A 17,918-nucleotide genomic window follows, 5' to 3' on the forward strand; every position below is an offset into this window, starting at 1 on the left:
TATTGTGAGTCGGAGTTGGTAAAATTATACTGACTCCGACTCCAGCTACCCCCTAATTGTTTCTGACTCCGACTGACTCCACGAATCTGACTCCACAGCCCCAATGACATCACAGTACTGACAAAATTTCAAAAAGGAATATAAATCCTTAGGCCCAGATCTTATAAGGACATCCTTGCTCTTCACTTTCCCCAAAGAAATCAAACTAGAAACTCTGAAAATTAGTTCCCATAACAAGACATTTTGTGTGGATGTACATATATCTATTTAATAATCACCATCATCATTTAGTCCCCATGTTCCATGCTGACATGGGTTGGATGGTTTGATAGGAACCAAGAACTGCCCCGTGCTCCAGTGCCTGCTGCTTTGGTGCACTTTCCACTGCTGCATGCCCTTCCTAATACCAACCACTTTACGGTGCTCACTGGGTGCACTAGTGACATTAGCATGAAGACTACAAACCCTGATGGAGAGGTGGGGAGGCAGCCAGAAGTTGAGGAGGTCAAGTATGAAAAAACAAGGAGAGGAGAGAACAGATTCTTGAGAAGATATACACATGTGTGTGTGTGTGTATCATCATCATCATCGTTTAGCGTCCGCTTTCCATGCTAGCATGGGTTGGACGGTTCAACTGGGGTCTGTGAAGCTGGAAGGCTTCATCAGGCCTAGTCAGATCTGGCAGTGTTTCTACGGCTGGATAGACACACACACACACATATATATATATATAATATATATATATATATATATATATATATATAGATATATATGGCTCAAATGTATAGAAAACAAAAGAGAGACAGGTGAGGGAACAGTAAGAAGGTGTATTAGTTTGAGGCTCAGGAAAAATGGAAAAGCCTTTGATGTTTCAAACCTAGGCTCTTCAACAGAAAGGTTATGAGGGGAAAAATGGGAGAGAGAAAAAGAATTCAGTTCTATATTTAAGAGAAGAGGAATTATGTACATTACTTACATTTGACAGACATTTGTCGTCATCTTGTTTGTTAACACAGCGTTTTGGCGGAGATACCCTCCAGCCTTCATCAGGTGTCTTGAGGAAATCTCAAACCTGGGTTCTCATTCCTAAGGTATTTTTTGATGTTATTATTATTATTATTATTATTATTATTATTCAGGTCACTGCCTGGAATTGAACTCGGAATTTTGAGGTTAGTAGCCCATGCTCTTAACCACTATGCCATAATAATAATAATATAACCTCGAAAAATTCCTTAGGAATGAGAACCCAGGAGGGTATATCAGCCAAAACAGTGTGTTAACAACAAACAAGATGAGGACAAATATCCGTCAAATGTAAATAATGTAGAGATAGAAATGTCAGGATTAACAATATACATATATATACTATGCTCAGTATAGAATTGAACATACCTATGGTGGGGGGAAAGAATGAGATTAATAAGGATCAATAATCCCACTCTGTTAACATACATCATCATCATCATCATATTACAAATACTTCGAAGAACTTAAAGATGGAAATACTGAAAACATAAAACTGAATTTTCTTTAAAGTTTACAACCCATTTTGCTTTGGATAGGGTCCTGCTGGTAAATTTGTGTATTTCATTGTTGAAGTCGAAATGCTCTTCCTACTACTACAAGACCACTCAACTAATTAATAAGTAGCACCTGTTAATTAAGAAATTAAAAGAATTACTCAATCCAATATTGGTTTCAAATTTTGGCACAAGGCCAGCAATTTCAAGGTAGGGGACAAATCAGTTACATCGACTCATCTGGTACTTATTTTATCAACCCCTAAGCACGAAAGACAAAGTCAACCTCTGCAGAATTTGAACTGAGAATGTAAAGACGGACGAAATGCCACTGAGCACTCTGCCCACCGTGCCACCGAATCGGACAACTCTTTGCCTCACTTGATCCAATATTACCAAAAAAAGTGAACAAAGTAAAATATTCTAAGTGTTTCTGATCAATTTTCGAATGTAACAACCACCAATCCTATCCACAAGAAAAACTGTGTTGCTATGTTATTAAATATGTGAATGGATTCACTTCATGGTTAGGGATAAGAAAAAAACCCTAACCGCAGTAGTTTTTGAGGGATCAGGGCAAACAAAGAAGACATCACCAAAACATCAACAACAAATTTCTAGCTAAGTCGAACGAGAAGGTCGAGGGTTTTGTTACAATAAAAAGACAGCTGTAATACAAATTACAGCAACAGGATAATGGTTGGGGTGAAGAACCCCCTTTAAAACACACAGGGACAGATGTGAAATACTTTAATCTCACTCTCAATATTTTTGACATAGTAATTAGGAATCAATACTGAAATTAAAAACAATATAATGTTAATTGAGTGGAGAGATGAAATACTTGCCTGGCTAGAAATTGAAGAATATTTCACAATAGGCTTGCCTTCTCGTTGAGCGGTAGCAAAACTACGAGAACAAGCCAAACTGCAGAAGCGCTTAGATTTCGAGTAGAAAGCATGCTTTACACCAACAGTACCACACTTTTCACAAGTTGCTATATATGGGTAAATAAAAAAACAAAAACAAGTAACTTGCATGAAAAATCTGTTTAAAGGTCTGAAAAGAATTAAAGATATGACACTGGGCGGGTACTATGCGTGACAATGGGCGGGTACTAAGCTTGACATTGGGCGGGTACTATGCGTGACAATGGGCAGGTACTATGCGTGACAATGGGCGGGTACTATGCTTGACAATGGACGGGTACTATGCGTGACACTGGGCGGGTACTATGCATGACAATGGGTGGGTACTATGAGTGACAATGGGCGGGTACTATGCATGACATTGGGCGGGTACTATGCATGACATTGGGCGGGTACTATGCGTGACACTGGGCAGGTACCAAGAGACAAAGGGCGGGTACTATGAGACACTAGGGGAGATGTTATGTGACATTGGGCAGTGTGGGGTGCTATGAGACATTGGGCAAGTATTATGTGCAAAAAGTGAAGTGAAAAGTTGCTTCAGCCAGATTCATTACAATCAAAGAGAGATGTAGGAAGTCTTGATATGTTTAGTAATTTCAAGAGAAAAATGCCATCCAACTAGATATTCTTCATTTAGAATTAAATATCCATTCTGACAAAAAAGTGAGGCAAGAAACTACAAAGTGGTGAGTAAGATGTTTCTGAGATATTTCCTATCCCATGTTCCTGACAAAGAATTTCCTTTTCTCTGCAAAGATTAAACTTCCTCGGCACTTCTTGCCATTGTTGTGGCCACCAACAATGAAGACTATAATCACTACTCAACATGCTAGAAACCTCAACCAAATTTCCTTCAAACACTCAGGCTATCATCTTAAAAAACAATAATGGAATATTGCAGTTCAAAGTAAACTATCTGACAGAAGAACTCAAAGACAAATGGTCAGGGATAGAATTGTGGGTCTGCTTAATCATTGCTGACTTGAGGCTAAACAAAACAACAACAAAAATAAATAAAAAAAAAAAATATATAGATTGAGCAGCAGAAAAAATTTTGCAGTTCCATTTTGCTTCCAATGCCATATTGCACACACCACACACACTTCCAAATTTCTTTCTCACCTCCACTTGATTCACTGCCATGTATCCGGTGCCAAATGTGATGAGTTCTCTGATCATCACAACCTAACAGATCAACCAGTCCTGATGGGTTTTCCTGCAGTCCCAAACAGGCTCCCATATAAACTCTTCAACCTTAAATTCCCAGTGGACCCTCACACACCCCAATTTAAAGAAACATGCGATAGTGTGTCCCATTCCTCAAAATCATCTCTATGACTAACAACTATCAACTTATTGCCAACTCTTCCAATCTCAAACATGATGGAAAAAAATGGTAAACAGTTATCCTTTAATTCCCTTTTTACCAACGGTAACCAATAATATGGTTTCCAAAGAGCTGGATCCACCAGAGATTTGTTTTTCTCAATTCAGACATCAGTGGCCTCTCACTCACAAAAACTTGGTAAAAGCAATGTGGCACCTTTGGCTCAATCCATCTTTCATTTCTTCTAGAGAAAGTTTCCTTACAGACTGCACCATGCAACAGGAATCAATACAGAAATATTTCTCTATCCAATCTACTCTGGTGTTCAATTATAGAACACTTCTGCTACTTATTAATGGATTGCTGTCAATTTTAAAAACAAATCCTCCTAAACACATGATACTGACCTTCACTGTCACTGTTGTTATCAACATACAACTTGGACACTTCACATCTTGCACTGCCCCCCTAAACAAAGACCTTAACCCTTTCATTACTCTATTTATTTTGAGATGCTCCGTGTTTCTTCCAATTAATTTTAAATATAACAAAGGATTTAGTAAAATAACTTAGTTATCATTCAGCTAGTTTGAGGAACATAAATTGTGGCTAAGGTTTGGTGGAAGATTTTAATTCAAAACTTATGAAAACAAGACATTTGTACTACAGAACCAGAGGCAGTTTCAGCTGGGTTGGTAACGAAAGGGTTAAAATCATCCATCAATGAAGACTTGATAAACTTTGTCTCTTCAACACCAAAATACAACCACTACACATGCCAAGTTAACGCTATATCTTCCATAACATTCAACACTAGATTAAAACCTTCAATTTTGTTACCTTCCTGTCATCTCAAAACTACATAAAACATATATATACATGTCTATTATATACGTGCCAGCAAATAAAGGGCGTTCACGACTGTATCCTACACCAGTGTCGCATAACCAGCCCCAGGCCATTCAAAAGTACCTTGGATCGTAGGGCGACAGACCATGCTTGAGGAGACCTATTGAGTCAAGTACATCAACATCAAAATAAGAATCAAATGGAAATAGTAGTTGTGATACCTGTGCCGGTGGCACATAAATAGCACCATTCAAGCATGGTCGATGCCAGCGCCACCTTGACTGGCTTCAGTGCCAGTGGCACATTAAAAAAGCACCAACTGATCGAGGCTGTTGCCAGCCTCCTCTGGCTCCTGCGCCAGTGGCATGTAAAAAGCACCCACTACACTCATGGAGTGGTTGGTGTTAGGAAGGGCATCCAGCTGTAGAAACACTGCCAGATCAGACTGGAGCCTGGTGCAGCCTCCTGGCTTCCCAGGCCCCGGTCGAACCGTCCAACCCATGCTAGCATGGAGAACGGACGTTAAACAATGATGATGTAGTCTGATCAATAAGTATCTGGACTGTTGCCATAGTAACGAAGCTAAAGCAAGCAGAGTGAAGCTGCTTTGCACAGATTGACCTTGAACTCTGCTGTGCATGTGCACTAAGTTTTAACATTCTGGCTCACTTCCGCTGTTTACAGCAGTGCTTGGAAGGAAAGTGTGTAGCATGTGATCGTTGCATTGACCATTACAGAAAAAAGTTGAGCAGAGAATCTGCATCGAATTTTGCCAAAAGCTTGATGATACCTGCTCAGAGGCCTTATGCAAAGTTTTCAAAAAGCTTTCTTTGTTCTCGACACAATCAAGGAAATCTTGTGCAACTGAAACCCAAGTGTCTTCTTGGTCAGTTGAAAGCAGTTTTGGCACAAACTTGGCAGACACATATTTCATACCCAGATCTTCAGGGATAATGGACTCTCACTAATCTGCACAGCTTCTGATAACTCATGGATGGTGATTCGATGATTTCCCCTCACATCTACGATGTTTTTCTCAGTTCTGCTGGTTGCGTGTCTCCCAGAACGTTCGTCAATATCAACATTTTTGCAGCCATCCTGGGAACATCTGAGCCACTCGTACACATGTGGACAGCTCATACACCGCTCTCCATATACTTTCTGCAACTTTGTGTAGGTCTCTGAGCAGGTATTGCCATGACAACTTTCTCTGTCATGGTCAATGCAATGAACACATGCTACACACCTTCCTTCCAAGCACTGCTGTAAACAGCAGAAGTGAGCCAGAACGTTAAAACTTAGTGCATATGCACAGCAGAGTTCAAGGTCAATCTGTGCCGAGCAGCTTCACTCTGCTTGCTTTAGCTTCGTTACTATAGCAACAGTCCGGCCACTTATTGATCAGACCGTGTATATGCAGCTATGAAATCGCAACGCAAGCACTCTCAATGCTCTGCACAAATACAACAACATAAATGTATCTGTTTGTGTGATTGTATATAAAAGTAGTTATGTAGATGCAAGCAGAATCAAAGTTGACTCGGTCAATAATAGTTGGGAATTTCTGTCCAATAACAGGTGTTTGTGTTGTGCTTATGGTTAAACTATACCAGTCTCAATAGTCCGGCCCACCTAGCTGTGAACATGTAACAGGATAGGTCTAGCTTGCTGCAGTTAGTCAAGTAAGAATTGTAGACTCTGGGATTTTATATTAAATTGCAGAGGTCAAACCCACCTTTCGCTAAGAGAATAAGTAGAAAAGAATAAGATTGAGGGAATCTTAGACTATTAACTTCATATTTTAGAGATGAAAGGTTTTTTTAATATTTACCTCTCTGCTTTGATCAAATTGATCTGCAATCATTATCAGATATCTTATTCCTGGCTGACTACATACTATTAAACTGGATTCAAACTAGGACATTTTGTTAAATATCAATACAGACAGCTTGTACAACATCATCAACTTTTATATGCTTGTCCAACCTGCTAGAAACAGTAGCCAAATTAACCTTAATTCACACACTACTATCTTAAAAACAGTGGTAACTAGAATCAGTCACCAGTTACTTCCATTCATTGTTCAGCTCTTTCCAAAATAAATCCTTACACAGAACATCATCATCGTTTAACGTCTGCTTTCCATGCTGGCATGGGTTGGACAATTTGATTGAGGACTGGCGAACCAGATGGTTGCACCAGGCTCCAATCTTGATCTGGCAGAGTTTCTGCACCTGGATGCCCTTCCTAATGCCAACCACTCCGAGAATGTAGTGGGTGCATTTACGTGCCACTGACACGAGGGCCAGTCTGGCAGTACTGGCAACAACCTCACTCAAATGTTTTGTTCAAGTGCCAGTAATGGAACGCTGGTAACGATCACGCTCAAATGGTGCCTTTTACGTGCAACCGCCACGGAAGCCAGACAGCTGCTCTGGCAGAGATCCCGGTCAGATGGAGCTGTGAGCGCTCCACTAAATATGCCTCAATGAAATCCAGGCTTGCCCCACCACGTTTTTTTCGCAATAAATGTAGTAAACGAACATTAGGAAATTATCCAGGATCACAAACCACTGAGGTACAAGCGAACCCTTTCATAACTATGTCCTATGACCAGAATAGGGGTTTTTAAAGCTAGCCTAATATTTTCATTCACTTTAGTGTGTGTGTGAGGCTGGCACACAAAGTAGTTTTGGGAATAGTCTTGTCACATACGTATTCTTTTATTTGTTTCAGTCATTTGACTGTGACCATGCTGGAGCACTGCCTTTAGTCAAACAAATCGACCCCAGGACTTATTCTTTGTAAGCCTACTACTCATTCTATCGGGCTCTTTTGCCTAACCACTAAGTTATGGGGACGTAAACACACTAACATCGTTTGTCAAGCGATGGTGGGGGGGACAAACACAGACACACGTATATATATCATCATCATCATCATCATCGTTTAACGTCCGCTTTCCATGCTAGCATGGGTTGGACGGTTCAACTGGGGTCTGGGAAGCCATATATATACATCTATACGACAAGCTTCTTTCAGTTTCCATCTACCAAATCCACTCACAAAGCTTTGGTCAGCCCGAGGCTATAGTAGAGGACTTGCCCAAGGTGCCACGCAGTAGGACTGAACCTGGAAACATGTGGTTGGGAAGCAAGCTACTTACCACATGGCCACTCCTGCGCCTATGTAAGAACTTTCTGTTTAAATCATGCTCCAAACATCACATCGATATAGAAATACATGTTCTTTCTTTTAAAAATGAATTAATTAGAAACACAGTAATGAAAACACTAGTTTCAAATTTTGGCATAAGGCCAGCAATTTTCAGTGGATGGGGTGGGGGCAAGTCAATTACACTGACCCCAGTGCGTAACTGGTACTTATTTTATCAACCCCAAAAGGATGAAAGGCAAAGTAGACCTTGGTGGAATTTGAACTCAAAACATGAAGACAGACAAAATGCTGCCAAAGCCTGTTGCCTGGCATGCTAACAGTTGAGCCATCTCAGCACCGTTGGCAATAAATCAATATCATTGGAAAGAGAGGAATTTCACTATCTCAAGAGACATATTGGAACAGACATGAAGAGAACAAAATGACTGAATATTTGGGAAATAATTAAATTTTCGTATTCAAGAAATTAAAATACAAAATTTTGCAAATAACAACTAAAATTCAAAATGGATAACCGAATGCCGACTTACCCATGCCATCTTTGCCATTGATAAAATGTAAAGGGGCAGGTTTCTCTAGAGTGATGGGCTTAGTGTCTGTTGGAACTTGAGACTCAATGATTTTCTCTGCAGACCTTTCCTTGTCAGAACTATTACTCTCATTGTAACTGTCGTATCCATCAATTAAAGACAAGTTGTAATCATCTTCAGCCTGGAAACGAAACAAAAAAAATAATAAAAGACAATTTTTTTTACTCACATTTCAATTTTATAAACACATATTTTTATCATCATCTTCTGATGCCTGCTTTTCCATGCTGGCATGGATCGGACAGAATTCATTGAGGTAGCTTGTCTATGATCAAGTGCACACGGGCCGTCAAACTTTACCGGCTTCCAAGCAAAGGTAACCTTTCTCCTTGGCCAGACATTTTTGCATAGAAAATTGGAGTCCATTTCTATGAAGGTGACATACAATCAACATAATTTTACCCATGTAATTTTTATCTACACATTCAAAAATGTGACCCTGTAAAGTTTCATTGTAAAATAAGCCCTTTTCAGAAAGTTATGAGCAAACAAAAATGGGTGGGGTTTCCTGTGGATAAGCCTGTGGGTGAGTGTGCCGAGTAGGTTCAAATTTTGAAGTGACTGCCACATCCCTTCTTGTAAAACGGTTGTGTGGTAACTGAACCCAACCACAAGGTTCTGGGTTCAGTCCCATTGCATGGCACCTTGGGCAAGTGTCTTCTACTGTAGCCTCAGGTCACCCAAAGCCTTTAGAGCATTGGTTCACAAACTGGGGTTTGTGGACCTCTAGGGGACCAGAGAGTGATTTTAAGGGGACCATGAAGGGACGCTGAAGAATTGTGAAAATGAGAGGCATGAGACAGTTAAGTTTTAAAATTTCAAGACTTCCAATTTTTTGCATGCTATCATCCTTTTTGCCTCTCTTACATGCTCATTTGCTAATCACACCTGTTGTACAACAGGTATGACTGGCTGATGGAAAATATGCAGGTACAACGGTTGATCGTGCAATGTGCTGTATTCTACACTCACATGATTCACCACTCCACATGTTGCATGTCTCTTGAAGTCGTTATCCTCACTGGTACATGTTCCCACATGACCTTGCCCCTCGCCAGACACCCATTTTCATCCCAGTTCATAGTCTGGAAATTACAGTACACGAGTGTATGTCATTTTCCCCATGTTAATTATCCTGCATTTTATAGGGGACCACGAATCATCAAAAAAAGTACAAGGGGACTGGCACATAAAATTTTTCTGAAAAGTCTGAGAACCACAGTTTTAGAGTTTGGTAAATGGAAACTGAAAGAAGCCCATCATATGTATATATATATCTGTATGCGTCTTTGCATCTGTCCCTGCTCCCCACCCCTTCACAACTGATGTTGGTGTGGTTATGTCCCCATAACCTAGCAGTTTGGCAAAAGAAAGAGACCAAGAGAATAAGAACCCGGCTTTAAAAAACCAATGAGAATTAGGGTCGATTTGTTTGACTAAAATCTTCAAAAGTGGTGCCCCAGCATGGCCACAGTTTGATGACTGAAACAAGTGAAAGAATAGGCATTCAATCGTTTTGAGTCTCAGACTTGTCAAGATTCATGACAGCACGTGTCGACGACTGTAAACACACAAAATATTATTATTAATACAGCTTTTTCAACGTCGATCTCGGTTTTTTCTTGGACATTTAAAAAAAATATTTTATCTAGTTTCAGCTCACGAGCTGTGGCCATGCTGGGGCACCGCCATTTACAGATTTTACATCCACAAATGAAGCAGACAACGCCGAAAATGGGTTGTGTGTGTGTATTCTTTACCTTCGCCACTATTTTTGTAATTGATACAAAAGCAAACGCATGTGTGTGTGTGTGTGCTCAACCCCAGTGTTCGACAACTGGTGCAGGTTTACATACGTACACGTAAAAAGCACCCAAGCCAGTGCCGCGATTAAGGCACCCAGTGCCACTCTGTAAAGTGGTTGGCGTTAGGAAGGGCACTCAGCTGTAGAAACCAGGCCAAAACAGACAATTGGAGCCTGGTGCATCTCTCCAGCCATGCCAGCTCCTATGAAACCAGCAAACCCATGCCAGCATGGAAAACAGATTTTGTCGGTGGCATGTAAAAACCACCAACTGATCGTGGCTGTTGCCAGCCTCCCCTGGCACCTGTGTCAGTGGCACGTAAAAAGCACCCACTACACTCTCGGAGTGGTTGGCGTTAGGAAGGGCATCCAGCTGTAGAAACACTGCCAGATCAGACAATTGGAGCCTGGTGCAGCTCTCCAGCCATGCCAATTCCTGTCAAACCACCTAACCCATGCCAGTATGGAAAATGGACGTTAAATGACGATGATGAGGTTGTAACTTAGCGGTTTGGCATAAGTGACCCGTAGAGAAAGTACTGAGGTTGATTCGTTTGACTAAAACCCTTAGAGTCAGTACCCCAGCATGGCCTCAATCAAATGACTGATACAGTATATGTATACATATGTGTGTGTGTGTGCGTCTGTCCCCCACCCCCACCGCTTGACAACCGGTGTTGCTGTTTATGCCTCCATAACTTGGCGGTTCAGCAAACAGGTCGATAGAAGCGGTACCCGTCTAGTTAATGTTTACTCTAACACTCGGCCACCAAAACAAATAAAGCAAGTGAATTCAACGAAGATGAGAAGAAAAATTTGTGCCAACGAACCGATTTTTCAAGAAATTTGTGGGGGGGAAAAAATTTTCCAAGGTGGGTGGGGAGAGGACTTTCAAAGAGAAAGAAAACCATAATTTTTTGTTTGTTTGTTTGAATATAAGGGAAAAAAGTCTGAAAAAAAATTTGGGGGATTTGTTTATTTTTCGTTTGAGTAATAGAAAAAGGTATTTAAAAAAATCCCATTTATCATAATGAGAGAAACAAATTCATAAATACGGTGGGAAAAAAATTAAGGGCGATTTAGCTGTTGCTTTTAGCACATCTCACGACCATTTGATACCTTCCTTGTTTGGTTAATATTTTCTCCCCATAAACACATTTGAGTAATGAAAACAATTTAAGAAAAAAATGTGGCATATGTACCCCCACCCCACACCGACTTTGTTGCCTCATAACTTCCAACAAAAAAATATTTCATTAACGAAAAAAAGAAAGAAATTTGCGCACATGTCTAACAGCCCTTAACTTTTTCCCCAAACTGAAATCCTATTCAACACCCGAATTTATGAATTTGTTTCTCTCGCCATGACAAATGGGATCTTTTTTTAAAACCGTTTTCTATTGCTCAAGCGGGAAAATAAATGATTCTAAAAATTTTTCTTCAAACTTTTTTTCCATTACACTCAAACACACAAAAAAAATTATGAATGTCTTTCTCTTCGAAAGTCCTCTCTCTATCCCCCCCTCGCAAAAAAAAAAAAAAACAACTTTCCCCACAAATTTCTTTACAATCGGTTCGTTGGCGCAAATTTTGGTAAATCCTACTTTCTTTCTTTCTCTCTCTCCCCACCATCTATCAAGTTTTTCGCGAAGTAATTGATACTTCTTCACGAAACGCCTCTCTCCTCACACTAGCCACCTCTCACTGAGTGAACGGCATCTCTCTGCTGCAAGACAAATGGTAACTAAGACACACAGAAGGAGGGGGAGGAGGGGTGAATTCTTGGCGGCCCAGCAACAAATATCATTTTGCACTGCTTCTTTTGTATCGCTGTTTCACAATATTTTCACCCATTTAAGGAAGTTGACAAGCAAGTTCGTAGGTATGATGTCTCGCTGATAACAACGATGCCTTGTATAGAGTTTGCTCGACAAGCTAGACATAGAAACCAAATGGGTACTACTTGAGAACAGTGGTCCCGGTTCGCGTAGTCGCGCAAGCTAGTCGTGACTAGTCGACCCTACAACAACTACCTAGCAAAGTAAATAAAACACAAAATAAATAATTTTTTTTACACAAACTAAATAATTTTTTAAACAAAGTAAATAAAACACAAAGTAAGGATCGACTAGTCATGACTAGCTGGCGCGGATGCGCGAGTGCGCGCACCGGGACCACTGTTCTCAATTAGTACCACCAAATGTTCTTCCTGCCAAAGCCCGTCTACCGTTTTGAAGCAAATATAAGTCAATGTAGTTCTTGGACAACCAATTAACAGGATAGTCACCACTGATATATTGGTAACTTCCTATTATCGGCGACCAATTTTTAGTTAGTATTAGTAAATAAATTATTAAACAATCCCCACCTGACCAATCCTTCGCTAGTTTCTTCTCCACGAAGCAGCGATAACTATTCTAAAAGTCCGTCGATCTACTATTACAACCATTTCACACGTGGTAAGAAGCTTGCTTCCCAACCGCATGGTACTGGGTTCAGTCCCACTGCGTGGAGCCTCGAGCAAGTGCTTTCGGGGCTAATGCAGATTCGCACCTCACCTTGAAAACAGCACACTACGGGCCGACCAAACCGTTGTGAGTGGATTCGGTAGACGGAAACTGACAGAAGTCCGTTCGTCAGATATATATATATATATATGAGTGTCTTTGCATTTTCCCCTACCCTCAGCTTGACAAACGGTGCTGGGGTGTTTACGTCCCTGTAGCTTAGCGGTTCGGTAAAACAGACTGCTAGAATAAGTACTAGTACTTTTTTTAAAAAATAGCACTGGCTCCGATTCATTCAACTAAACTTTTTGAAGACGATGCCCCCTGCATGGCCGCAGTCTACTGATTGAAATAAGTAAAAGATGCAAGATCCGACCATTCTACATTAGGAAAGAGACACACGGACACGTTTGTGAATGTACTCCTTCCCTTACATAGCAAAGCATCCCGTTGGGTCATGTAGGAGGACAAGCAACGGCCCCGTGGTGGTCGAGATTCTCAGAAACGTCTGTCCACTTAACATCGTGAACAGGAAAAAATTATAATGAAGAGTTAAAGAACGATCACAAATGAGATTATGCAAGTAAATAGGAGTTAAAAACTCCCTCGGGGGTTTAAAATCGAAAACCAACAAGGACAATTTCAATAAAATTATTTGATTGAAATTTCCGAACTCCACTGATGACACAGGTTGGAATGGAATTTCATTCATTCAACAGAACGCTTTCTCATATAAACACTTCGTTATTTTAATCAATTAACACTGATTGCTGAATAATTAAAGCAGTTTAGTAAAATTAACGACCAGGTAATTTCGCAGACAAAGAAAACGGTTAACATGCTGTTTACGACCGTACGGGTCCTACATGTGAAGTTGGTCCTCTCAGAGGCTAATTTTCTTTAAATGCACTAAAAAGTCCCACCACCACCAAAAAACGGTATGTGATGAATGAACTCTGCTCCGGGGTCAATCCTGGTGGAAGCAAGATCACTGATCAGTGAAAGACGGAGGATCGTTAGAAAAACAAAAAGAAAAAAAAGGGCCGACAATGTTTATACAGGCTTTTTTACGTTCTGAGTTCAAATCTTATCGAGGTCAACTTTGCCTTTCATCCCTCACGGGGTTGATAAAGTACAGGTGCCTGAATTAAAAACGAGTAGTGATAGGCTTAATGTGTCGCCTGGTTTAAACTTACCACCTGGTCCTTAGGAATCCGAAGTGAATCGGCGGAGGTAAAGAATACGTACACCACCCGTTTTCGGCGTAACAAAAACCCTAACCCCTAATCCTAAACACCGGATGTGCGTATTCTTTACTTTCGCCAGTTATTGCTTCTAGCTAGCACCCACGTTACATGACTTACTCCCGCAAATCTCGAAGGGCCTAAATAAAAGGAGCCATTCTTTGTCCTCAACACTGGCCAATGCATCATTTTTATTTACCCTATTTGCCAGCAGGAATGTGATTATAAAGGGATTTAGTTGCTCTTTCTAACAAATCGAGTGACTAAAGAGCTCAACAAATTGCTTTCGCTTTTATCTGTTTGGTTCCTAACCATCGTCTGATGGAACAGATCTTTGATCAGACAATCCAGACGTGACCACCACCACCGTCTTTCTTTCTTTCTTTTTTTCAGGTCGTCTTTCCCTTGAAGACGGTAGGATGTGATTCCCTCGCATACAAAGTGAACCATCACGAAAATAAAGGGCCGTAACTAAACACTGTAAAGCGGTCCTAGTTCCACAATGAAATCCCGCCTTCACCTTTCATTTTCTTTAAGGATCAATAAAATAAAGAAACAAATTCGAGGAACGATTTAAACCTTATGCTGTCCAAAGAATTTTCCTGCTAGTTTTCAAATTTTTAGCCCTTCTTGTTCTGGGTACTACAAAGCTTTCCTTTCATAAGTCCTATGTGTGTCAGATATGATGTACAAAGCCCAAGGGAAATGGTCTTGTGTATCATGTGATATACAGGACCAGCAGGTAGTCCTACACACCTGTCTTCCTCACCTACATCCAAGGGGTACTACTAGCGAACGGTGGTCCCGGTGCGCGCACACGCACTAGCTAGTCGTAAGTAGTCGATCCTACAACGACTACCTAGCAAAGTAAATAAAACACAAAATAAATAATTTTTGTTAAACAAAGTCAATAACACACAAAAACACAACGTAAGGATCGACCAGTCATGACTAGCTGGCGCGGTAGCGCGAGTACGCGCACCGGGACCACTGTTCTCAAATAGTACCCATCCAAGATTTTGTGGCCTCGTAACTTACTGAAAAAAGGATACTTTTTGATAAAATTTGCTACACTTTTCAGATGGTATAGATTAGGATTATATCAGAATTTAATGCAAATGGTGGGCACACACACCTACTCACATAAATCGTATTTTTACGAAACTTCAAGTTTCATTTTGTATATAGGCCTATGTGATGTCAGTGTGTCCACCCTTTTATTTTTTGGGGGGTTTTTTCATGTAAAATTCCGATATAATCGTAATCGACATCATCTGAAAGAAATTTGCAGAAAATTTTATGAAAAAATATCGATTTTTCTGAAAGTTATGAGGAAACATAGATCACTGAGGGTAGACGGACGGGTGGGGAGTTAATATGCCTGTAAGCCATCCGGGATGTGATTGGGATTATCAGATAAGAAGAAGACCAGGTCGAAACCTCCGTCGCTAGTTTTATTTTCTGTTTTAAAACGTTGTTATTGTTTACGTTTAATGAGTTTCACTAATTAACTCCCTTATTAGCTCCCTTCTTTAATAATGGAGGGACAACCGCAAAACACCGCACACACACACACATACATATATATATATATACATACACACATATATATATATACACATACATATACATATACACACACACTTACACACATATATATATACACATACTTACACACACACACACATATATATATATATACACACACACACACATATATATATATATATATATACACACACACACATATATATATATATATATACACACACACAAGGCTTTTAGACGAAAATGGAATATTTCGCTTAGTTTCATACTAAAAAAAAAATCATATTTCCCACAGTTTTTGGCAGCATCGATGGATGAATGTAATTAGAACGATGCAAATAAATGCAACATAAAAATAATAATAATAATAATAACGATGGGTTTAAATGTGGTGCAAACAGAAATGGACAGAAAAGGAGAAGATTGCATTAGATTCAGCAGGAATCGTTTAGATCGCTGTTTCTCTCCATCGGATGTGGAATAAACAGAAATGTAAGGAATGGAGCGTGCAACGCAGTTAATTAGAAATGCAACAGTTACAGAATTTAAAACAGAGAAACATAAATGTCGACATTAAAGAGAAATAGATTGGAAAAAGGAAAATAAATGAAAGCACTTTGGATGATGAAGGATCGAATGAATAAACTTCCACTGACCATTTTAGTATTTGCAATCCATTTCCTAAGCTAAGAAGCTTTGCGTATGAGGCTCGGGTCAGGCTTTTTTGTACACAATCGCAATGGCCCTGTGGAGAGTGAGGTCGTCCTTGAGTCTGCAGAACCAGAGTTTCGCTTCGGATTTTGGGGGAAGAAGGAAAAAAGCAGCAGAAATATTCGACGTTGTTATTTGCGTAATACGCTTCTTTGATTCTTCGATGTTGTATCTTATATTAGGATATCCAGATCTTGAGGTTTACCGTCGACAGGAACCCCAAAACGACGATGCTTCCGTCGAACAACAACGATCGTGTTACCAATTCCTTCGGTTCTCTTATCTTTTTTTTTTTCTTGCAATAATATCGATAATATTCCTTAAAAACTGTGGAAATCCTGATATTGGAAGAAACGAAACTGGCAGAAAGCTGTCATGAACTGAACACACAACAACTGTTGTTAATAGCAGCAGAATTGGTGGGTCTGGTTGGGTTTAGTCGGGAGGAGAACGGGAGAGAGCCTCGACAGCCGAGAAGCCTGCGCCATGACACCTTCCAACAGATTCTATTTATACATCGCAGCCAGACGGGCCTGCTTCCGGTAGCCTCGCACCCAACCACTAACGGCCGTTCTGATTGGTGGAGAATTTTAAGCGGGTCACGTTGTTACTTCTCATCGCCGAGCAACTCGATATTATTAACCTCCTCCGATATTTACGTCGGCTGCTTTCATACACACACACACACACACGCATTCATATACACATACATGCATACGTACATACATACATGCATACGTACACACATACACACATACATACACGCATACATACATACATACATACATACATACACACATACATACACGCATACATACATACATACATACATACACACATACATACATACATACAAACATACATACATGCATACATACATACACACATACATACATACATACAAACATACACGCATACATATATACATACATACATACATACATACACGCATACATACATACATACATACATACACACATACATACATACATACATACATACATACATACATACACACATACATACACGCATACATACATACATACAAACATACACGCATACATATATACATACATACACACATACATACACGCATACATACATACATACATACATACACACATACATACATACATACATACATACATACATACACACATACATACACGCATACATACATACATACATACATACACACATACATACATACATACAAACATACATACATGCATACATACATACACACATACATACATACATACAAACATACACGCATACATATATACATACATACATACATACATTCACGTACATACATACATTCACATACATACATACATAGATGCATACATACATACGTGCACACACACATACATACATACATACATACAAGCATACATACATACATAAATAACATACATACATGCATGCATTCATACGTACGTACATAACACACATACACACATAAACACACACATACATACATACATACACATACATACATACATACGTATATATATCTTTTTACTTGTTAGTCATTGGACTGCGGCCGTGCTGGGGCAATGCCTTTAAGGGTTTTTAATCGAAACAAATCGAGCCCAGTACTTATTTTATTTTTTAGCGTAGTACTTAGTCTATCGTCTTTTTTTGTCGAACGGCTAAATTACGGGGACATAAACAAACAAACGCCGGTGGAGGGGGGAGAA

General features: G+C 39.8%; 1 protein-coding gene across 3 annotated transcripts in view; it reads right to left on the minus strand.

Annotated features, from left to right (window-relative positions):
- Positions 1-16,728, minus strand: part of LOC115213860 (MBT domain-containing protein 1) — a 48,343-nt gene extending 31,615 nt beyond the window's left edge. Inside the window, exons 1-3 of one of the 3 annotated variants that reach the window (XM_029782801.2) lie at positions 16,158-16,726; positions 8,339-8,519; positions 2,372-2,520 (exon numbers count right to left, since the gene is read on the minus strand). In XM_029782801.2, the coding sequence (XP_029638661.1) occupies positions 2,372-2,520; positions 8,339-8,519; positions 16,158-16,160 (333 nt within the window). In that variant the 5' untranslated portion in view covers positions 16,161-16,726. Of the gene's footprint in view, positions 1-2,371; positions 2,521-8,338; positions 8,520-16,157 lie in introns of those variants that run through there. The other 2 variants (XM_036504455.1, XM_029782802.1) reach the window with 2 other exon arrangements.
- Positions 16,729-17,918: the final 1,190 nt, after the last annotated feature.

Source organism: Octopus sinensis, linkage group LG7, assembly GCF_006345805.1.
Source record: "Octopus sinensis linkage group LG7, ASM634580v1, whole genome shotgun sequence".
Lineage (NCBI taxonomy): Eukaryota > Metazoa > Mollusca > Cephalopoda > Octopoda > Octopodidae > Octopus > Octopus sinensis.